The sequence below is a fragment of the Anarrhichthys ocellatus genome, unplaced genomic scaffold (assembly GCF_004355925.1).
Source record: "Anarrhichthys ocellatus isolate YVR2014 unplaced genomic scaffold, GSC_Weel_1.0 scaffold1, whole genome shotgun sequence".
NCBI lineage: Eukaryota > Metazoa > Chordata > Actinopteri > Perciformes > Anarhichadidae > Anarrhichthys > Anarrhichthys ocellatus.
This window is the reverse complement of record NW_022280031.1, coordinates 7,193,200-7,216,050: the sequence shown is the minus strand read 5'-3', so window position 1 is coordinate 7,216,050 and position 22,851 is coordinate 7,193,200. Positions and strand designations below refer to the sequence as shown.

General features: G+C 41.9%; 1 protein-coding gene across 1 annotated transcript in view; it reads right to left on the bottom strand.

Annotated features, from left to right (window-relative positions):
• The window catches only part of col7a1 (collagen, type VII, alpha 1), a 42,180-nt gene extending 19,930 nt beyond the window's left edge, over positions 1-22,250 (bottom strand). The window contains exons 1-36 of the mRNA XM_031849568.1: positions 21,927-22,250; positions 15,805-15,877; positions 15,526-15,706; positions 15,260-15,416; positions 15,059-15,152; positions 14,800-14,958; positions 14,485-14,642; positions 14,069-14,198; positions 13,806-13,925; positions 12,716-12,871; positions 12,075-12,194; positions 11,824-11,967; positions 8,759-8,875; positions 8,265-8,411; positions 7,970-8,095; positions 7,707-7,853; positions 7,157-7,279; positions 6,651-6,917; positions 6,313-6,456; positions 6,050-6,181; positions 5,081-5,227; positions 4,492-4,620; positions 4,262-4,411; positions 4,031-4,167; positions 3,785-3,911; positions 3,550-3,693; positions 2,550-2,719; positions 2,310-2,351; positions 2,124-2,150; positions 1,989-2,033; positions 1,768-1,887; positions 1,613-1,684; positions 1,482-1,517; positions 1,344-1,397; positions 1,133-1,207; positions 815-928 (exon numbers count right to left, since the gene is read on the bottom strand). Coding sequence (XP_031705428.1) covers positions 815-928; positions 1,133-1,207; positions 1,344-1,397; positions 1,482-1,517; positions 1,613-1,684; positions 1,768-1,887; positions 1,989-2,033; positions 2,124-2,150; positions 2,310-2,351; positions 2,550-2,719; positions 3,550-3,693; positions 3,785-3,911; positions 4,031-4,167; positions 4,262-4,411; positions 4,492-4,620; positions 5,081-5,227; positions 6,050-6,181; positions 6,313-6,456; positions 6,651-6,917; positions 7,157-7,279; positions 7,707-7,853; positions 7,970-8,095; positions 8,265-8,411; positions 8,759-8,875; positions 11,824-11,967; positions 12,075-12,194; positions 12,716-12,871; positions 13,806-13,925; positions 14,069-14,198; positions 14,485-14,642; positions 14,800-14,958; positions 15,059-15,152; positions 15,260-15,416; positions 15,526-15,706; positions 15,805-15,868 — 4,275 coding nt within the window. The 5' untranslated portion in view covers positions 15,869-15,877; positions 21,927-22,250. The remainder of the gene's footprint in view (positions 1-814; positions 929-1,132; positions 1,208-1,343; positions 1,398-1,481; positions 1,518-1,612; positions 1,685-1,767; positions 1,888-1,988; positions 2,034-2,123; positions 2,151-2,309; positions 2,352-2,549; positions 2,720-3,549; positions 3,694-3,784; positions 3,912-4,030; positions 4,168-4,261; positions 4,412-4,491; positions 4,621-5,080; positions 5,228-6,049; positions 6,182-6,312; positions 6,457-6,650; positions 6,918-7,156; positions 7,280-7,706; positions 7,854-7,969; positions 8,096-8,264; positions 8,412-8,758; positions 8,876-11,823; positions 11,968-12,074; positions 12,195-12,715; positions 12,872-13,805; positions 13,926-14,068; positions 14,199-14,484; positions 14,643-14,799; positions 14,959-15,058; positions 15,153-15,259; positions 15,417-15,525; positions 15,707-15,804; positions 15,878-21,926) is intronic.
• Between the last annotated feature and the right edge of the window lie 601 nt (positions 22,251-22,851).

Genomic DNA, 22,851 nt, shown 5'->3' with positions numbered 1-22,851 from the left:
TACCCATAAAATCTCAGCTTTCCTGGCACATACAGTAAATGCTTAAGCCAGCACTGAAGAAATATGTGAGTGGCTCACTGCTACCACCATGTGCATGAGTCTGACAATAACAGTTGCATCTTGAAGCAGTGGTTGGAGCCAAAAGACTCCATTGAGAATTTATTAAGGTCTCTAAAATGCCTCAATAATAAATATATATTTTAGTACGTGGAAATCAAATGAGAGCATGCATGCACTTTTATCAAATATTTCATAACATAATTAACATAGTAAGGTTAAAAATGACAACATCTATATTTTTTATTGGCTGTTTAAAGAAGGAAAGAATATGAAACTGTAAAATGCTTTCTTGTAAATCTAATGTCTGCAAAAAAAATTTCAGCAACAACTGAATAGCTCCTGAAAAAGCCTGAATATTTGAATATTGTTTTAATGCGAGTGATTTTAAATTATTTTTTTCAAAATCATAAAAATCCTTACATTAGTAAACTGAACACAGCACACTCAGGTTAACCAACACAGCTATATGTCACTCCAAAATGCCAAAGTACATATGCAAACTATCTGATGTTGGTAAATCCAGCTTAATCAGGACAGAGAGGTGCTGAAAGGCAGCTTGTGTTTTGACTGCGAGTTTGGATTTAGGCTAATAGAGTAAATACTTTTAGCTCCGTTAAGGAGTGATGGAATGCTCACTTTTAGGACATTATATCAGACAGGTGTATTTTCAAGAGGAACTCTTTAAAAGCTGATAGCATACTATAGTTACTTTCTAAATTGAGGGAAAGGGAGAGAAGCAGGGCAGGACGCTCACCTTGATGGAGAGTCCTGGCGTTCCTGATAAACCTGGGCGACCATCCTGACCAGGTGTCCCCGAAGCTCCAAATGCTCCTTTGCTCCCGTCGCTGCCTGACCGACCAGGAGTACCCTTAGTACACAACATAAATACTGGTCAGTATACAGAAATGAGTACATCCAAAACATCTAGACAGCTACACACAACATTTTTACCTGGACATCACTTTACAGATGAGAGTGTGTGTGAGTGTCATCCACCGTGAGATTTAGGATACATGTTACAAATACATACAAAGCTAATTTAGGACTGTAGTCACTCCGGTTTGTTTCTTACCGGTATTCCTGGGATGCCTGGCTCTCCTTTCCTCCCAGGAAGACCCCCTCCTGATGTAGCCAAGCCTGATTCACCCTGAAGCATCAGCACAGCACCGTAAACACACACACACACACACACATTTTGTTCTCCGTCTCTTTCAAACTGCCACAAAGGAACTACAAACACTTGTGAGGTGGTTTTTGGCAAAAGAAATGATCGCTCTGCTCACCCTTTCACCTTTACTCCCCTTTGGCCCCAGTGGCCCTGTCCCACCTGTTCCACCCTAGAACAGAAAACACGTAGCAAGCGTTGTACTTCATATATTTAAATGTCCACCTAACAAGTATGCAGGTTAAGAGTTACTCACTGGATCTCCTCTGATCCCAGGTAGGCCCTGCGAACCCTGACCCAAGAACAACATTGTTTTGTTACTTCTATGTTAACACAACAACATGAACACATCCAATGGGTCGGTGGGTTTTGCTCCCTCAAACTCACCGGGACTCCTGCATTTCCAGAAGCACCTGGTCGTCCTGGCAGCCCTGAACTTCCATCAATGCCAGGAAAACCCTAAAGCGAAAACAAACCGCTTGTTACTTCAGTCCTCATTAGGGAAGTGTGTACAGTTTTGGTATAGCCTTAGCTGTACTTACTCTCTCCCCCTTTTCTCCTTTCCCCCCCACTGAGGGGTCAATAGGGATAGTTTGGCCGGGTGGACCTGGGCGTCCTTCAGCTCCTCTGGGGCCTTCCCTCCCAGGCACACCATCACGACCCTACACCACACATTCGGACACCACATTAATATGTACAATCAATAGTATTTTGAAAAAGCAGGACATTGCTGTTAATAGGTCAGTGTTAATGAATGACTCACAGAATCTCCCTTGCGCCCATCTACACCGTCTCTGCCTGTCTCACCCTGCGGAGTAAAACAAAACAAAATGGCACCTTAAAAGCTGAAAATGCAAATTACAAGGAGAGTGTAATTTTGCAACTTTCTGCACCGTACCGTCTCTCCACGATATCCCCTCTCACCCTAAAATAAATAGGAAAGATTATATTTAGAAATCATACAGGAGAGAGGAGGAGCCAAGAGAACTTGAAGGATGTTTCTGGCAGTATAGAAATCTATAGTACATTATTATCACAGGTACAACGTTTTGATGCTGTATGAAAGTACAGCTGGAGAACTCACCTGAGGGCACTGAACGATACACTGCGCTGGACCTGGACCTACCTAAACAAGGACAGAAACATTACGCTGAGATTAAAGAGGGGTTTTTTTTCTACTACATCCTCCTTTATTACAGTTAATCCATGCTATTTTGAAAAAAAAGCTACAAAGTATCATAAACAATATTTGTCTACAGATCACACAAAGCTTGAAAAACAAGGCTATAAACAAAACATAGGATTTGTCCAGGTTTCTTCTTACATCTGGTATTCTGGCAATGCCACAGAGCAAGTCTGCCAGATCACTATGTACGGCGTCCAACTGTGCTGCATCACGGGCATACAGGATGTTCTGGGTGCTGCCGTCCGTCACTGCCCGTCGCAGCTCCTCGGTATTCGCCTGGTCGATACCAACTGCTAACACTGTCACACCTAGCAGACACACGCACAACAAGACATTTGTCTCACAGAAGAGAGGTGGATTTTGGATTTGTATGTGTCAGTGTAAAGTAGGTCTACATGTAGTTGAAGTTCTTGTGAATTCAGAAAAATATTTTCTAAGTTTTTCAACTTGTTTAAGTTCCAGATGGGGCATCTGTCACAGGCCCAGTGACTTAAAAATACTTCCCCTGCAAAATGATCATTTGCATATCAACTATTCCTTGAAGACAATTTGTTTTTCCCCACACGCCTCCACGGTGAACGGAGAATCAACGAACGGAGGAAAGTCTTGAGGAATTGAAGTGAATGGAGGCCATGTTTAAGAACAGCAAAACTTAATCAACACATCCTTCTTTAAACTCTCGTTTGGACAAGTGGATGCCGAGGTGTTTTAAAAAGTAAGGTTTTAGTAAAGATGCATTTGTTTGGGAAATAGTGCGCATACAACTGGATGAATGAGACTTGGATTATACTGGACAAGTTGTGTGAGAGTTTGTAGAAGGATGTTTTGATAAAGTTTTGCTGTTGTTAAACCTGGCCTCCATTTACTGTAATTGATAAGATTGTTTTCTGTTTTTTGATTCTTCTTCACCATAGAGGCATGTGAGAAAGGTTGAGTTATTGATATACAAATGTTCATTTTATGGGTTAAAATTTACATACATACTGTGGCTGAAATCTTGAAACTAAATTGTCCAGATGAAGCCAACTTTAGTGATCTGGTGGCTGCAGGTAGTTACATCCAACCAGGCTAAAGCAAACCATACGTTTCATTCACAGATGAGTGCAGTGTGACTGCTTGTTGTTCTGCTCCAGCACACCTGTAGCCCTGAGACTGTTGGCTGCGAGAGTCAGGTTGTCAACTGATATTTTGTCTGCAATGATGACGACAGCACCAGGGACCCTCGGCCTCCGTCCAGCTGAGGGGGTCAGAAGGTACTGCCTGGTGTATGTCACCGCCTCACCTGCAGAGGGAGACAGACAATATCACAACTCATATACTCACGTACACATACATCGAGCAGTAAGTACAGAAAAGGCGAGGAAAACACTGACCAATGTTATTCCCGGGACTTTCATCAAATGGTGTGGACTGGATCTCTTGAAGAAGTGTGTCATACCTGCCATGGCGATTAAGCAGGAACCATAATTTGGGTCTGTAACCGTATACTACAACTCCAAACTGAAACAGGCAGAATATAATCAAAATGTTAGACAGCTAAAAGTGACCGTGCCATCAGATTCTGTGAGCAAACAGCCTCCCCAGGTCCTGTTGAGAGATGTATTCTTCAAGAGCAGTACCTGAGAGTCGTTGGCTCCGATAGTGTCGAGCGACCCAGCTGCACTTGTTAGCAGTTCGCGCAGAGGTCTTGCGAGGCTAATCCGATCAGTGGATGCCGGGACCAGAAACACCACATCCAGACGCCCGCCCACACAAACTGTTGACAGCAAAGTTTGTAGGGTTAAGTACGGTATCAAGAGGTGTTTATAAGTATGGTAAGTATATGAAAGAGGAGGGTGTTGATGCGTTACCAGTGCGTGCAACAACAGAACTCTCAGTTCCCAATCTATTTTCAAAGGTGGGCTGCACCGTAACGCGGTAACGACGGCCCAAACGCAGCCTAGTCACCTGGTAAGAGCTGGATGCAGCAGGGAGCGTAACAGACAAGCCTCGACCAACCTCTGAGAGATGTGAACAGTTAAAATGATGCAGGCAGAGTCTTTAAAAAGTAAATTATAACACATATAATAACATGTTTCACCTGTCTCCTCTCTCCAGCGTAGAATATATCCTGTGGCACCTGGTAGTCGAGTCCACCCAATCCGCATAGAATTCTGGGTAACCTCTGCCACTCGTACAGTTATAGTTACTGGAGGGGTGGGGCTACCAGCTGTAAACACGGATAAAGAGAGGCAGCAATGACATTTAATTTGACATTTGATCCAATATATTTCTTGAAACATAAGATTTTGTATATCGTGCAATATTGAACTATTGCACTCAGGAAAGAAATCATTCCCATGCATACCTACATATCAAGTTCAAAGGCTTCTCAGTGACTTACGCGGTTTTACTTAGTGACTAAATACTGTATTGTTTTAGGATAAGACTTATTTTATATTACTTGCTTATATTACTGAGGCCTACAGTGCAATGTGTAGTATGTTGCACTTTTACCATATTCAGCATTTGTGAACTACTTTTATTGAAAAATGTAAAGTACTGTTTAATCCATCCATTCATTTCAGAAAACTCCTTACATCCATTGTTAATTTTCTCCAGTCAAAACGTTTTCGGGGGTTTAACAAATCTGCCAGAACCTTGAACTAATATAGGAAGAGAGGACTCACGTGTGGTGACTCTGACAGACACAGGGGTTCCCTCTCTGTTTTGAACTAAAGCCATGACCTGCACCTCGTACTGGGCTCCGGGGTCCAACTGGTCTAAATCCACTGCTGTCACATCACCCCCCAGCAGCTGACTCCTCTCATCACCACCTACAGCAGCACATAGTTGCAAGAGTGAGTGGGGTGACACAGCTCTCCTTAAACCTTTTACAAAGAATAGTTCTGATGTTTTGGAGTGGGGTTGTATGAGGTTCTTATCCATAGTAAGTGTTGTACCTACAGTAGATGATGGTGGGCACACCCCTAGTTTGGAGAAACAGACAGTAGTACTGAGGCAAGAGCAAAGCAATGTAGTGCTGTGGCCGGGGGCAGCAGCAAAACGTATTTTAGCCACCTAAAAGAAAGGCTTACTTAAAAAAAAAAAAAAAATCACTATCAGCTTAAGTGAACTTAACCCTTTAAAACGCTTTGGTGTTATATAGAGTTATTTTGGAGCCAAAGTCACACAATAACACAAACAAACTAACCGATCAAGGCAGCGGTAGACCAGCAACTTCCGTGTTCTGCAAGGCACAATTACGTTTTTTGTCATTGGTGTCTTGTGGCTTTGCAGAGACATAGACGGATATATTGGCTTCAGTTCCCCCTCAGCTCACTGACGGCAAGGTAAAGCGCTGAAAATATATTTTATATAGCACACACCTAAACAGATATTGATATTGATTTCTTTACGTTTTGCTGCAGTACATTGCTTTGCTTCCGTGCGGTAACTGTGGTTTCTGTTTCTCCAAACTGGGAGTGTACCAAACGCCATCTACTGTAGGTAATACACTGACTTTAGATAAGTACCTCATATAAACCCACTTCAAAACATCCAAACTATCCCTTTAAGGGCAAATTAATGCTTGCGAGATGTTAGATTTATATTTAGGACTTGATAACAAAAGTGAAATGGACCAGCAATAGATCTACCATCCGTTTTCCTCCAAGACACACGATAAGCCGTCGCTCCCTGCACACCAACCCAAGTGACTCGGACAACCTCTCCATGGCCCTGGTGGATTTGCAGTGACGTCACAGACCCGACCACAGATCTATCAGATTCTGAAGGTCGGGATGGAAAACAATCAGTCAGATATTCTATGTAGTATTACCCTACTGAAAGTCAAGTTCTTCTCCCAAACGACACTCTGGACAACAGCAATAATGTGTATTAGACAGATTCAGTGTGGTACCTGTTCTGATACTCAGGGTGGAAGGACTTCCCTCTCGAGAGCCAGTGAGTGAAGAAACGAATACGTTGTAGGCTGAATCTGACTGTAGCCCATCAATGGTGAAGGAAGAGATGTCGGCGGCCACGTTACGAGTTGATTCAACTCCTGCATCAGCAAAACATAGCAGAGAAATGGAAATGTAGAAGAAAAAAAAATTGTTCCTCCAATTACAGATATGTGAGGATAGAAGAGGCTGACAGCCAGATCACTACCTAAATCTACACACTAAGCTTTTATCATGTATTTGGATGTATCTTGTGTCTTTAAAACACTGAGTATTAATGCCAATCATTGCGTACCATCACCAGTGTGCCAAGTGATCTTATAGCCAGTTGAACGTGTAGAACGTGACCATGCAATGCGTATCCTCTGAGATGTAACGTCAACGATGTGAAGGCCAGCCACTGATCCACCGTTGGGTTTAGTCCGACTAGACAGTGTGACCACCTCTCCAACCCGTTGATCAACCACAGATGCAACACCAATTACCAGCGCCTCATCTGGTTGCAGGCCGTCTATGGTGAAGGCCGTGGCCCCCGCCTCCAGAATACGGGACTGCTCTGCATCTACAAGGCAGAACGTGAGGTAGTATAAAATTCTGCACACAAAAAAAAAAACGGACTTTTAAGTAAAGATGTTAAAAATATTCAGCTTCAAAGTCTGCTGCTTTTGTTATTTTAAAGGATCATGAAATAAGATCTAAAAACAGCTTTTGCTCAATCTTCAATTAGGTGTAAAGACTAATATAATAATACTTGACTTAAAACAATAAACTCACAAACGCATTGTGACATGAAACACTTACTGTTGCCTTGTCTCCAAGTAACCCTGTAACCTGTTGCCCCTGGAGCACCTGTCCAGGCAATTAGAATTCTCCGACTGTTTGTGTTGGACACTCTGAGGTTGGACACTCTGCCAGCACCTTGCTCTGAAATGAAGGGCATACAGGGCCTCGTGTGACAAAATTCAATGTATATATCAATTTAAGAAAGCAAGCGCAAGTATTTTACTTCGAGGGAAACAACAGGTAGAAAGAGAAAAGCTTGTACACCAAAAATCCAAATCAAGACTATCGTCTTTAAAAGATATTCATCTAGATATCCACAGGTATATACGTATAATATAAGTATATGTGGACAGCATTGTTCAGACCAGTGGGGTTGATTTTGCAAAATTAACGAGAGACTTTAATCACAACAGCTATTGTGTTTGTACATCAAAGTTACTGTAAAATGTCAAGATAAAGAAGAAATTAACCGTGACAGAATGAATTACATTATGAATAAGATAGCACTTTTAGTTATCTGATATTCAGGATGATTCCCACAGCAGCACAGCGACACTGCTCAACCCACCTGGTTTGATGTAAACAGTAACTGGGTCCCCTTCATTTTCTCCCACCAGCGCTGTGACACTGACACCAAAAGACACTCCCACTGTCAGGTCTCTGAGGTCAAGGGTCGTCTGGTTTCCAGGGATACGCCGTATTTCCTCTGATCCCGCTGACATGTCGTGACACAAACAGAGACACTATTTCACAAGAACGTTTTCATTCATAATTGAGCATTCAATCATCAAAATGGAAAATAAAACAATGAATAAAAATGCTTCAGTGCACCTTCTGTGTTCAGTATAATGATGCGGTACTGTGTGGCTCCGGCTACACCTGTCCAGCCGAGTCTGACCGTGCTGCCCAGAGACTCCACAACCCTCAGGTTGGACACCCTCCCCACTGGCTGTCCCTCTGCAACAGAGAATCAGGACACTCATGAAACATGGATACAAGCGCAGAAGCTTTTAAGCATATCTACAGGAACACATATTCCCTTGGAATTCAACCCCAGCATATTTATTACCCATAAATCCGCCTAAAATGAACTCAGAGTTGTGTGCCTCCAGGCTGAGGTACTGACCTTTGGATGTGGTGGAGACAGGTGTGGCCTCCTCACGGCCTTCGAACAGGGTGTACAGGGTGATGATATATTCTGTGTTAGGCTGAAGGCCTGTTAGCGCATAGCTGGTAGTGGTTCTAGGAAAGGTTAGGCTCTGTACACGGCCTCCTGGAGAGAAAGCAACAATCCAAGATCAGTGGTTTCATGATCAATATACCTGCAGTACAGTATACTCGTCCTATTACCTGCAACTTAGAAGTGGAGCTGGCATTTACTACAGTATTTGACTATATTTAAGTCAAATTATGTATAAAAATATATATATATTTGGGATACAGTACACATAGCTTTACTGTTGTGTATATTGACATCAAAATTATTTATTGTGATCATTATAATAACTTGTCCATGTTGCACAGCCCTCCTTAAATCTACAGAATGTTACGGGTAATGTACAAAATACTACAAAAGGAACAATTGAATGTTTGAGCCTGCGTATGTCAAGCACATCTCACCTTCCCCAGCCATATAGTCCAGGCGGTACCCTCGAGATGACTGAATGATTCTCCAGGTGAGGCGAATAGAGGAGGGGCCGGTGGTGGCTGCTCTGAGCACCTGCTGCTCCTGACGCTCTGAGGTAAAGACATAATATATCACATGTATGTAATTATGTAACACATCACAAGTAAACCTCTATTCCCATCAAACAATCAATAAAATATGTTAATGGATAGATTCATATTATTAAAAACAATACTGGCCAAAGAGAGATCCCTCCCTAAAGTGATTCCAATGCGATGGGGACAAAACACACAGTGCCTGTTCTCTGTACAAATGCAGTTTAAGTTCAGCTGACGCTAATACAAGGCTTCAGCAGGCTAAACTAGTCAAATCAAGCGGGTATTTCAAGGATTGGCTGAATGGCGGAAGAGCAAGCAGGCTGGTTTTGTTGAGTTTATACAACACTACATTTCACTACACTACATACAAAAAACGTTTCGAAATAACATAAGGAAATCCATAAGTCAATTGAAAAAAAGGCGAGGCTTGCAGCAAGCTCCCGGCAGGTCTGCACCTGAACTGAACTAACTTCAACAATGAACTCCGCCTGAGGAGCTTCTACTCCTTGCTTTTAAAGAGGATGTTCCTCCTCCTCCTCTGACAGACAGACAAACTAAAGTTAGTTCATAATCAATTAAGCCATCTAATAATTCTTAAAAGAAGAACAAATATTTCTAAAGCCTTGTTCCAATTGTCCTAACATAAAAAATAACAGATCATTTAGGGTACTTAAAAAAAAAGAGCTAAACAGAGAACAACTAAACCAACTAAAGTGGTCATGAAATAACATGCCTCTTTGAAACCATACCAAATCCACAATTCATTTTGTACTGCAGCCAGATGTAGTTTAAGATATTCACATACACAACCTGCATATTTTCATGCCAGAACGTTCAGGAATCTGTTGCGAAACAATACAAAAACAACTGTTTTGAGGAGGTAAGAAAACATGCTGTCTTCACTTAGAGACAGTTTTTTTACAGAGAAGAACAGAGGACTGATAGAGAGTTTCATCCTATGGTGCGAAGACAATCACTGAAGCTCAATGTCAGCAAAACCAATGAGCTTAAAGTGGTGGACTACCAAAGGAACAGGATCACCCTGTGCTATAATAAAATCCATTTGACTTGACTTTGTTAAGCTTTGTTGTTATGCTGTGTGTCTATTAGTGTGCACATTTTGTGAGGGAAACAAAACCGAGTCACATTCCTTGTTCACATGCTCGGCCAATAAAGCTGATTCTAATAGAACACAAAATTGTAGCCATGACAGTAGACAATGCTTTAAATATGGATGTTGCTGCAAAGATGCAACAAATTATAAAACGTGAATGCTTCAAACACAGACACACACACACACATCTTCAACCCGGCAGCATAGAAGATCTTTACAATCACCAGTTTCAAGGTGGGCACCCAAGATTAGTGTCACCCATTCAGTATCCGACAAAATGTGAAATATGGTCACAATCTTCCCTTCTATTCCCGAGTTATTATGGTGCTGTATAGTGGCCAGATATGAACAATATGATGTCAGAGTGAAGTTGACCTTTGACCTTTTGGGTATAAAATGTCATCACTTATCCTTTAATCCCATAAGACATTTCTGTCAAATTCTGTCATAATCAGCATATGAATTCTTGTTTTATGGCCAAAAATGTGGTTCGTGAGGTCACAGTGGCCTTTGACCACCAAAATCGAATCAGTTCATTTTTGAGTCAAAGTGGAGGTTTTAAGCAAAAAATGGAAAGAAATTCCCTCAAGGCGCTCCTGAGACATCACATTGATGAGAGTAGGACGGGGAGATGGATGGAAAACGTAATGCCTTCCAGCCTTCTATCGCCACTACAGAGGCAGTAAATTATCACACAGGTTAGACCCACTAAACACTCTCTCTCTGATTCTGTATGTGGCCACAAGTCTTTTCTTGTTTGTGAGACGAACAACAAATCAACAAGAAAGTGGCAGGTGTCAGAAAAAAGCCTACAGACCAGTGGCTGATGTCTCTTTTAGGCCTCAGATTCAGACCATACACGAACAAATTCAAACATTTTACTCAATGTCACATTTTGCTGGATTGAATGCCACACAAAGCTTTTGAAGTGGTTGGGAAGATAAACATAACCCGAAACATAAACATTTAACTTAAACTTTAAATGTCATGCAGTCTTTGATATATTGTTTAGAATGTAATGTTAGACATCCTACATGTAAGAAGACTTCATGGTATTGCTGAATATATACATTTGCAAATAGACATGAAGGCGTCATTCAATGTGTTCCTCACTAAAACAGAAAAAAGGTCAACATGTTTTCCTAATAAGAAGGAACAAACAACTCGTCACAAATGACAGACACCACAAATAGTTGCTTCGCCACAAGTTTACACCGGAACAAACAAGAGAGGAACAAACTCAGCTGCAGTCTATGGTAAGTTAATGTGGTGTGCAGTTGTATATCTCCCTTCTTTGATAGCAGATCTAGACCACACAAAAGGGTTTTAGTACTCCATTTCTGCCGGCTCTCTGCTCAGTACAGTGCTCACGCAGTGACTCAGTCTTCATTGAAAAAGCACTGGTCCCACCGACCATATGGGCCTTACTCACGAGAGACAGATGATGTGTGCGTGTAATAAGTGTGTAGGTGTGCTCGAAATGTTCCTCAAAACAAAGCTAAACGGTAACATGTGAAGGTTTTCAGAAGAGAGACGAACAGCAGAGGAGACTGTTGGCACATCCTGTCTGTCTCTCTTCCTATCCCTGCACTTAGCAGGACACAACAGAAAGCAAGCACCTATTAAACAAGCATTATTTTACTACGATCACCAATTTCAAAAACACAAACATAAAAAGAGGATAAATTATCATTTAGTGCCATGTAGCAATTAGCAGTTTTGGTGTGTCTGTGTGTGTGTGTGTGTAACTCTGAGTTTTAAAAAGTAAGACAGTACGATGAACACAGAAAACTTCACAGAGAGCAGAGACAGATGTTTGGTGTTGAACTACTGAACCCACACCTACCTATCTTGAACCTGGCGGTTGCTACCGGGCCCTCAGTGTTGCCCTCATACAGCGGGATGATGGTGACGATGTACTCGGTGTCGGACTGCAGACTGGACAAAGTGTGAAACTCACCAGCAACCTCCACCGTCTCGACATTTCGACCTTTGTGAACAGAAAAACAAAAATATATGCAGATTTTATGCAAATTTGTAAAAATAAAATACTGACAGAAATGACAAGATGCTGTCTCATGCCGGCTTTGTCCTGACCTGTAAATGGTCCCCAGACCAGACGGTAGGCCCGCGCACCAATGACACCTCTCCACCGCACACGGACGCTGCCCTCTGACTCCGTCTCCACTGATAACTGCTGCACTGCCTCAAGGCGCACTGACACATGCAAAAACATGAACAGACACTTTGAATAATACTGAAACAGTATCACTATAAATGTGTACTGTATTCTGTGCATATACTGTATAACGTACATACTGCGTACTTGGGGCTGGGCATTTATTCAATAGGATAATTGATCATCTTTCAATTAAATCATATCGTGATTAAATCATATATTAAGATATCGTAATATACAATTACGTCGTCTAGATTGATAATAACAAGCACATACTAACTCAATAGGCTTCACCATGTGGTTATTTCATATAGACTATTTATTTATTGAATAACCAGAAAACATGCTATATCGTGATGTGAAATTACCTATATCGTGATTCTTTTTTGCATATCGCCCAGCCCTACAAATGCTGTACCTAACATTTGTTTGAATATTGCTCCATCATGTAATTTTATCCCAAAATCTACAACTGTATTATACTTTGTCGACTGATTATAATTACATTACAAGCACTTGCATCATCGTACAACAGTACCAAAGGACAAGGTGGACTCACATGTGCGGGCGTTGAGGATGGACGGAGATGCAGAGTTCCGGGGGAACAGGGGATAGAGGCTGACGACGTACTCTGTGTCGGGCTGAAGTGACTCCAAGGTGACAGATGTGGAGTCTGCAGACAGAGACTGCTCCAACAGCTGAGCTGCTGGTTGACCTGCTCATCCAAACACACAATAGACAGGGCAAGTAGGCATGGAGGGCATGCAGAGGATCAATTAATGCACTGATAGCAATCACTGATTATACTGTACAGTATGTCATAAAATATAAGAGGTGTCCTCACACGCAACAAAGCCTAAGTATGGCAGCCAGTGTGCGTGTGTGTGTGTGTGTGTGTGTGTGTGTGTGTGCAACTAATGTATGTGCCTGTCAGTATCTGTCTTGTTTGTTTGAATTATCAGTGAGAGTAACAGCAGACACAGGAACATTAAACCCTTCTCATTGAAGGATACACACTGGCCTCAATTAAATACCCTCACATACAGTATGTGCCAACCTAACTAGTCAGAGGAGGATCTCCATGTGAGACTGGCACTCCTGCCACATGTTCACAGGGAGAAACTGTTTGTATCAGCCCTCAGGGGCCACTTTTCTCTCCTGAATCACGGCAAAAGCACCTAGACATCTTAACACTGTTATAATCTATGCCACACCCTGTCTCTAGAAATGTGAGGACAAAATGACTAACGGTCTGTGACAAAACTGAAGGTTTTCACTCTCTATCTTAATTTAAAGTCTGCTGATGATAAAAAGGTATCCAATATTTAAGTAATGATTGGGCATTAAACATCCTAACTGACAGCCAGTGCCTGAGGGCGGTAAGGTGATAGAGAAGCTCATGTTTCTCATGTTCCCTCAGTCCTGTAGCTTTTCCTCCATTTTTACTGTAATTATTCATTCTGCCAAGATTAGTTTTGTGCCAAGATAATTCTGCCACAACAAAGTATAAAGTCCGTTTTTTTTTTAAAGTTCAAAAGAGAAGATGCTGCTAATGTAACGTAAGTGTTGTTGAAACACACTTGCACAAGTCAGATGAGTGGCAGACAGAACGAGAAAGACAGGTCGACAGGTATGTGTGTGTGCCTGACCTCGTGGTCCATAGGTGAGTCTGTAGCCCTGCACAGGAGACGAAGGCTGATCCCAGCCCACAGAAAGAGAGAAGAAGCCTGCCTGGACCAGGTGGAGACTGGTGACCCCTGGCAAAGACCCTATAGGAGGATTAGAAATAAGACACTGCAGGTGTATGACTGTAATAAGTTCAACAGTAAGCGTTCTGTCTTGTGAGAGAGAGGTTGCTCCAGCATTTTGGCAGGTTTCCCTGCTGACATTTCATCCTTCACTTTTTACTCACTGGTCCGTTGCTTGGCAGAAACAGACTCCCCCACACTGTTGGGGTATTGGGCGATGACAGTCACCAGGTAGTCTGTTCCCGACCTCAGCTCTTTTGCGGTAAAGGTCCGCGGGCTGGCAGAGACAGTCTCCTGCAGAGAGAGCGGCCATTTTTGTAAGCAGTCAATCCTAAAACAACTTTTTGCAAAGTGAATGACTGAAATAGATTGGTAAGCCATGACAATCCATGTCTGCAGGAGAAGGGAATTTCACTCTTTGCTCTGCCAAATTTTAATCTCTACAGCATCTACACAAAGAAGACCCACCCATTAGACATGTTTATACTCAGCCTGAAGACATGCGATTCTCTCACAATTTGCTACTTCAATCTAGATCATCACCATGTGTCGGGCATATTCATCCAACACCTGGACTCACCTGACGCAGCTCTGCAGTGATAGGTTGACCCAGACCAGAGAGCGGCACATACTGGACCACATAGCCACTCAAAGGCCCCCCTGCTGCACTCCAGCGAAACCTGAGAGTATCAGACGTTTGGCCTGTGAACTGAATGTTGGATGGACCAGAAAAGGCCTCTGAAAGGAGAGAAGAGAGTGGAAGCAGTAGGAGACAGATACAATTAAATGCAGGTTTACAATCTCACAATAAAGTCTGAGATAATAATAAGACACATATCTTTGACTGTGTGTATTTTGATATACTGATGTTATGTTATTTATGTAACCCACATACCATCACTAGCATAGACCCCTCCTGCTTTGGAACACACTTGGGGGCTCACAAGAGGAAGAAGTGTGTTCAGCAGTTTGAAGTCCCCAACAAAGGAGGTGAAATCACTGCTGGGCTGGGAGGCAATCTTAGTCAATTCCTTCATGTCTGCACTCTTTATACCTAACAAACCAGAGAAAATAATCACGGTGGCTCAGAAGCAGGTAAAAAAAAAAGAAACTACTTTGAGTAAGAAAGGAGAAACTGCATGGTAGACACCTACCGACTGCATAAACATGCACTCCTTGACTGCGCAGCTTCTGTGCCGGTTCTTCTACACTGTCTTGTGACTTTCCGTCTGTGATGAGGATAGTGATCTGAAAGTTAAAGAGGACCCACAGGGAGAATCAGTAACACAAGAGGTGCTGTGTTTAATATGCAGTTTCATAATTATGAACCCCCAAAGAATGGCTGCTCCTCAGACCTTTGCTACATCCCGACTGGACGCAGGGTTGAAAAAGTTATCAGTGACAAACTTGAGACCAGCACCAGTCCGTGTGTTTCCACCCTTATAGTTCAGATTCTCTACAGCGTTGACCAGCTCAGTTCCAACCAGGTAAGTACTAAATGTAAATTCAACTCTGGAGGGAGAGAAATGCACATTAATACATATTTCTGCACCTGCTGTAAGATTCTTTTCCATTGCATGCACAGGAAAGTAATGAGGTGAATCTTAATCCTGTTAGTCACCTGGAGGTGTCGCTGTACTGTATGACCCCAAACCGTATCCCTGACTCGCTGACAGAGCTGGCATATGGCTTGATGATCCCAGCAATAAAGCCTTTCACCTGCAGGAAGTTAGCTCGGCCAATACTGGAAGACCCATCAACCAGGAAAACAATATCTGCTGCTTGCACATTATTACACCTGCCTGCAAATACAAAGCCATGGAGAATACATGTGAGCACATAAACAGACACACACCTGAGGATAACACTTTGAGGAGGAGAATTATAGAGTTATTCATACCCTGAGCTTCAATCCGTTTCATGGAGGAAAGGAGGACAGTCGCAGCGAAAAACCAGCTCCACATCTTCACAACCTGGGTTCACAAAGAGCAGATAAAACCTTTGTTATGTCACAAACTATTGCAACTCACTACAAAACAGTCTGAGCACATTACACAGTTGTGATATTATACTGCTTTTACATTCTCTGTTAACATCCATCAAGTGGTAGTTTCAGTATTCATGCTTGCAGACATTGAAGGGCCTCGTTTTTTGCTATAACGACTACTCTTCGTTTCCTTGCGTCTCCAGGTTATATTAGTCTGTGTTGTCACCAACCCCTCAGCTACTTACTATGCATCCCCATCAAATTTCCTGTTTCTGCTAGTCGCCTGATTGTCACTTTCCTGTTCAGCTGCAGCCCATTAGTCATATGTTCCTCAGGATATATTTAGGGTGGTTCAGCCCTGTTATTTGTCAGATTGTCTGTGTTTCTTTAGAGTTATAGCCATTGTTCCTGCCCGTACCTGTTCTAAACCACCTGGCATCTTTGATATCCTGCCTGCCAGCCTCATCCCTTTGAACATGTTTTCTTGTGCTAAATGTCTGTCTGACTACAGAGTAAAGTCTCTCTTATTAAACCAGTCAAGCTTCACAAGTCTGTTTAAGGTCCAAGTTCTATTTGAGTGATACAGTTTCAGTGAGTGTTAGCATAATGACCAAAACCGGAGCTTGTAGTGTAAGCTTAAGGCAAGAATATGAAGTCATTAGCGCACAGCTGATCTGTCTGAGTACAACCTGACCACACATTAATACATGTTAATATTATTCCTGGTAGATGTACATAAACAAGGTAAACAGCTTCCTCCAGTCCCATTTTTCTCTTCCCAGTAGGAGATGTTTTCCTGATTACAAACGAAAAAGCTAGAATGTGATGATGAGTTGTGTTCTTCAAGGCACTATATTACCATGGATGATGATCTGAAGGGAAAATATTATCATACCTATTAACTCTAAGCATGAATACTCTGTGTCAATATCAACAGAATACATGTTCACCAAACCCAGATGACATCTCCGCTTATGCAGAACGGGGCAAGCGTCCCACCAACCACTCTAGCATCAACCATCTTAATTCTATACGTGGACTTTTCTCCTTAAACGCTTTATTTTATCGGCGTGTGGACCACGGATTAATTACACAGTTTAACGTTAACCATCACAGTGTGAAATAAAGTTGTATTTTGAGTCGAATATGCGATCAGGAATTCAGCATTTATGCTTTTCTAGTCGCCAATCTGTAAAAATGTTACATTGTAAACAACCAATACATGTTTAAATTGACCGAAGGAAAACAAAGGTTACATTATGGTGCGTTCAGGGTCTGTTCAGTGAAAATTAGTATTGAGCAAAAGTAAATTATAATGTTATCATGATGTGTTCACATGTAATCTCATTAAATGTTTGATGAGAAATTTGAATAAATCCAGTTGCTTGAAGGAGATGTTTTCACATTAATATGAAATAGATATTGGAGATGAATTATGAGCTGTTTAACTCCTAACACTAGCTCTAAGCAGCTTATAATACATCATTAAAACTACTAATGGTTTCAATAAAAATACTATCTTTTCTTTCCTTATCATTTGAATTGTGTATTTCTTGTTTTTTTTTGATACTGTATGGACTCATGAGTCTGAAATAAAAGTTGATTATAACAAAACAAACCCACCATAAATTACTTTAACAAACTAAAAAGATCAAATTTAGAATGTCTGATGGTTTACAGACTTCAGAGCGGTTGAAATGATTTTTGGGGACGGTGGCAAAAAAAAAAAAAACAGTCTGGAGCCGTGTAGACCAGCTGCTATCATCAAACAACAAAGGGATCTGTATCTGCCAATGTGGAACATCAATGATGGGCAATTACTATCAGCAGCAAAAAAAACATGATCAGGGATCTCTAAAAGTTACATTCACTCCCTTTTTTCTTTTGTGCAGATCCGATCCGTGACTCGGATCACAGATCGGATCCAAACCGTGAGTTTTATGATCCGTATTACCGCTATTAAAAAACATTCCAAGACTTTGTTGATGTTTATGATTGACAGAAATGGGCATACTTATTATCACTAAGTCTTCATTAGATAAAGGACACATGGTACACTAAGACACATACAAATATGTGCAGAGAGTCACAAACCAATAAGACAATGCTGCCTAGACATCTTCTCTCTCTGTGTGTGTGTGTGTGTCCTCATCAGAGCAGATGAACTCCTCCAAAGTCCTTTGAAGTCCAGATTGGCCTCTTTTGGTTCATATCACTCTCCACAGCATAAACCCTCAAACTTTACTACTGCATGTCTGGACTGCAGATGCAATAAACTTCTGAACAATATGTACCATTTTGAAAACCACATTTGTTTCTCTTCTTCGAGACATAAAGAATGCACAACTTTCTCATTTTGATTTTCACCTCTACAAATGATCAGTGATACCAACCACTGCAAACCACCACTTCTTTTCATGACAACCTCTATTCACGTCTACCTTTATACAGAGGTGATGCACAACACAGCGGCTACTGCAAATAGCTGACAGATGTTGAGCCAACGAACAAAACCTCTGATCTACTCTGTAGAGCTACGGTAGCAAACATTCCCGGGATCAAAACCCTGAGAAGCCACTTATGTTGATGAGACCAAATGTATAAGTGAGAGCAGCGGGACAACAGCAGACATTAGTGATTTTCTGAGACTGTAAAGGAATGCAAGGAGCATCAACATCATCTGGAATCGGGTCGTTTCCTTTGGCGTCTTGTTAGAACACTGACCTGAACCAGACTGACTGTCCATGTTTCCAGCGTCAGAACTAGCCCACATGAAAGAAAGCTGTAGTTGACGCACGCCGACAGGGCTGATTACATTAAGCAGACAGAAAACTACATTGAACGGCTCCCACTGTGTTGTGTTGTATGACAACTAGTTTGGTAACTATAATAGCTATTACTAATAGTTTCACATACATTTGTTAGCTTTCTTGCTAAGAGTTGGATGAGAAGACTGTCATAAACTGTCTGGTAAATAGAAGGCTACAGCTGTTACCTGAACTTAGCATAAACACTGAAGACAGAAATGAACAGCTATATCAGTTGTTTAATCAGTACAAAAACTGAAGAGCAAGAACAACATTGTGTTTTTAATCACTGCACCCAGCCGAGAGATAGTTTGGCACATACCCCCTCATGAAACCACAACTTGTCATTTTTTTTGTGGGAATTAAAAAAAAAAAAAATGATAACATCATGTAAATTATTGGGCTTTGGAAGTGTTGGCAGGTGGATTTCGTTAATTTTGGACGTAGCCAAGCTAGCTGTTTCCCTCTGTCTTCAGTTTTAATGCTAAGCTAAGCTAATGTCTCCTGGCTGTAGCTACATTTACCTACAGACAGAGTTAGATCGGAGAGTCTGATCTAACTCTCTATAAGAAAGCGAATGAGCAAATTTCCCAAAAAGTCGTACTATTCCTTAATAGAAATATGACAAGAGAGTTTTAAGGTCTTGGGTGTTTCTAGAACAATACTTGAGTAGCTACTTTCATACATTGCATAGTGTATAGTACACACAGTGCAGCAATTCTCTAAAAACTTGCATAACTAAAAAATAGACAACAGACTATCCCTTCCAAAGAATCAAAGTATTTATTCTAAGACTTCTAAACCTATAAAATTAAATTATGTGCAATTAGCTCCTGACGAGCCACATCCAAACAATGTTTATTACAGGATGCATTATGTAAGCCAGGTGTTGAGACTAGAGTCCATACCCACAGCCTATTCTCAGCACTTACATAGTGGCTAACTTAACAGATCATGATAAGATCAGATAATTGAAAGGCATTAATGATTTGAGGGCCATTAAAAACACCAGCTTACTACAACAAGAAGTGGCAGTAAATGTTAAAAGCATCACAAAGCACAGATTTCATTCTCTTCCTGCCACTCGCACGATACACCCACAAACCCTACTCTATTTTCAGGCCCTTTTCTAATCTGTGAGTAAATACAATCCCGCTGGTACATATTTTTGAATATTTGTTCAACTAATACACTGATCTAGATCACATGCCAATTGTGGGAGTAACCCACTTCCTCTGATGAGCTCGTTTTTTATTACGGTAAAGATATGAATAAAGAACATTTCAAGGGTGCATGGCCTCCACACCTGGGGCTTTGAAAGGATGAAGCAACCTGGTTTATGGATATGGCCACACCAGTAGGAGATGTTTAGGCCACACATGGGTTAAAGATCAATGTCTGAGTAGCAAAGTGCCATCCACAACAGGAGTCAAGTGAGGACTTGGTGTGGAACAAAAAAAAAAAAAAAAAAAAAAAAAACTCTGCTGCACAGAGGCTGAGCTGTGTTTTTTGAAAGCTTTGTTCAGGCTGGATCACAGAGTTGCGGTTTAGTAGAGATGCCAGTCTCCCAGGGGGGCCACAGGCCACTGCAATGTGACAGAGTGCAGTATTGTGTAAGAGCCAGGCTCCCTCAGCACAACATGTCACCAGGGACAGAGAGTCACACAACTGGACAAGGGGACGGAGGGGTCAAAGGAGTACGAGCTGTCACAGTAAATTACTAAAGTTTCCTGCCAATTTGCTCACACACCAGAATTGTGTGTGTACATGAACGCCAGAATCTGCTGGTTGCAAGGAGAGAAGAGCCTTACTCTGAGGCTGTCTGGGAGTCAAAAACTGATCCGGTCATCTTTGACCTCTACCCTCAGGTCAAGTATAGAGTCCCTCATGTACGCCAACAAAAGTACTAAGAACAGGCAGCTTTTGAAACTCTCCCGGGACCCCTTGTTGGAACAAGTTTCAAAAGAAGCACAAATCTTTTTGAAATATCTCACAAGCTTTGTATTACGACAAACAAACGCCGGATGGAATAAATCAGGCGAAAAAACTGAATTAATAGGTTATCTCATTCACATACAAAGACATGATTGAATGGAGACAAAAAGTCAATATCCCCTAGGTTGTAGCTATAGTTTAATCCAACATAAACACAGTAAAGAGACATCTAAGCAACAATGAAAATATACACATATCCACTAAAAATGTAAGTTCTGGCTGCAAAGGTCCTCCACAAAAAGACCCATTGTTGATACAACAAGAATGTTCCTTTACAAACACATCAAACAGACACAGTAACCAGCAGCAGCCCTCTGTAGATGACACACTTGGGATCAGTCCAGAGCCATTCTCTAGGCCACAGAGTGGCACGCCAACAACTTAACCAAGTAAGGCTGCAGCAGTGCAGTCAATGAAAAGATGAATGAGAGAGTGGGAGGCCGAAGGTGAGTCAGAGAGGAAGAGTCTAATCTGTCCTGCTAAAGGCTTTTCAGACATTATTATGAATTCCATGTCAATAGAGGACTTCTTCCTGCTAAGACGGCCAAACCACAGCAAAGATGGTGCACTTAGAAGTAGGACAAACAACTGAAACCAATCGAGACATGAAGTCAGAGGAGCAAACGGAAGAGTGAGAGTCCCTTCCTCTGTGCAGGATCACAGTGTTTAGCAGGGGTAATGCCCTGTAACTAGTTCAGCTGAGGTCAACGTGGATGTGCACTCCCACGTTTACCTGTGCAACTGTAACTAATGCAGACAGTGTGAAGGAGTATAATTACAGGATTTACTCGGGGTCAGACATTCATTCATTTAAAAATGCATTACGAAGTTGTTTAGTCTAATCACTGAATCGTCTGTGGGATTCTGAAAAAATTTAATTTCAGAGGGTGAAAATGAGGTGATAAATGTTCTGCTTGGTCTTGTTCAAAGTCAAAGTTTTTTGCTGCAGGGAGAGCAAACGGCGAAGGAGTGGTGCTTCGGCTACAATTCAGCGTTATCAAGAGTTATCGCTTCCCAGCATGGGCATGCTGAGTAAATCAATGCCGGTATTTTCATCCACACATTTAGATATCGCAGACATGCACATCAATAAAAAAAAAAAAATGAAAATTGCAGTTAGCAAATTGTGCACAACTCTAAATCCCGAGTAGCATAGTATTCCCATAAATGTATCTTCATCAAAGGGCTGCCAGCGAGCCCCGGGCAGGACCTGATCTCTCCGCCTCATCTTACCTGGGGGATGTCTGCTCGGTGCACCGGGGCCACAGCCTGCCGCTCCTCACCTTTCCACCTGTGGCATATCCGGCCCTAGCTCTCCGTTCAGTGTCTGTACACACCGCTCGTATTCCCAGTCAGCGATGTCCAGTGTCACAGCTTAAAAGCACAGGGCAACTCCACGATCATCCACTGCAGCTCAATAAGTGAACTCCTGTCGCTGCATCCCTGCAGAAGAAAACGTTGTTTCTGATTCCCGAGGCTGCCTCGCTTAGCTGAACACAAGCAGCAGCTGAACAGTCCAGACTTGTTCAGATGCCTCAAGGGGAGTCCTAAGCTCTCCTTTTCTGCTTTTTTCCCCCCCCTCCCCACCTCATTCTCTTTGCCTGCTCCTGCCTGCAAGCAACTCATGTAACCAGGCGGAGCGGATACATTATGCAATTTCGCTACTTTTCAGGCTCAGCGTCACATTATTTCACGCAGATTGCCTTTATTTACGGTCAACACACTTGGTTTAGTTACCTGCATACATTTGAAGAAGGAACTTAAAGGTTGACAATAAAAAATACCAAAAGGTACTGTGAGCATGCAGACAAACATTTTCTTAATTATTATTGGGGGTTTTTACAAACTAAAGCTTTACTTGTATTGCTGTGTGTATTTGATAACGTTTTTTTGTCTCAAACATAAGTGAGATCAGCTCGGCTCTTTAAATGGAAATACTTCCCCTTTCTTCACACTTTGATTATTCATTTGGTGCCTCGCAATGATGCCTGAAGCTTTTACTCCAGAGGCAAATGTGACTTTAACAGTGTGGCACATTGAAAGAGAACTGTAGCTACCACCCTTTGCGGTATGAATAGCATAGTAGTGTTAGCTTAGCTGGCTACGTTCACTCACTGTACATTGCCAACTGCTCACCTCCGCTACAATATTAGCTGGC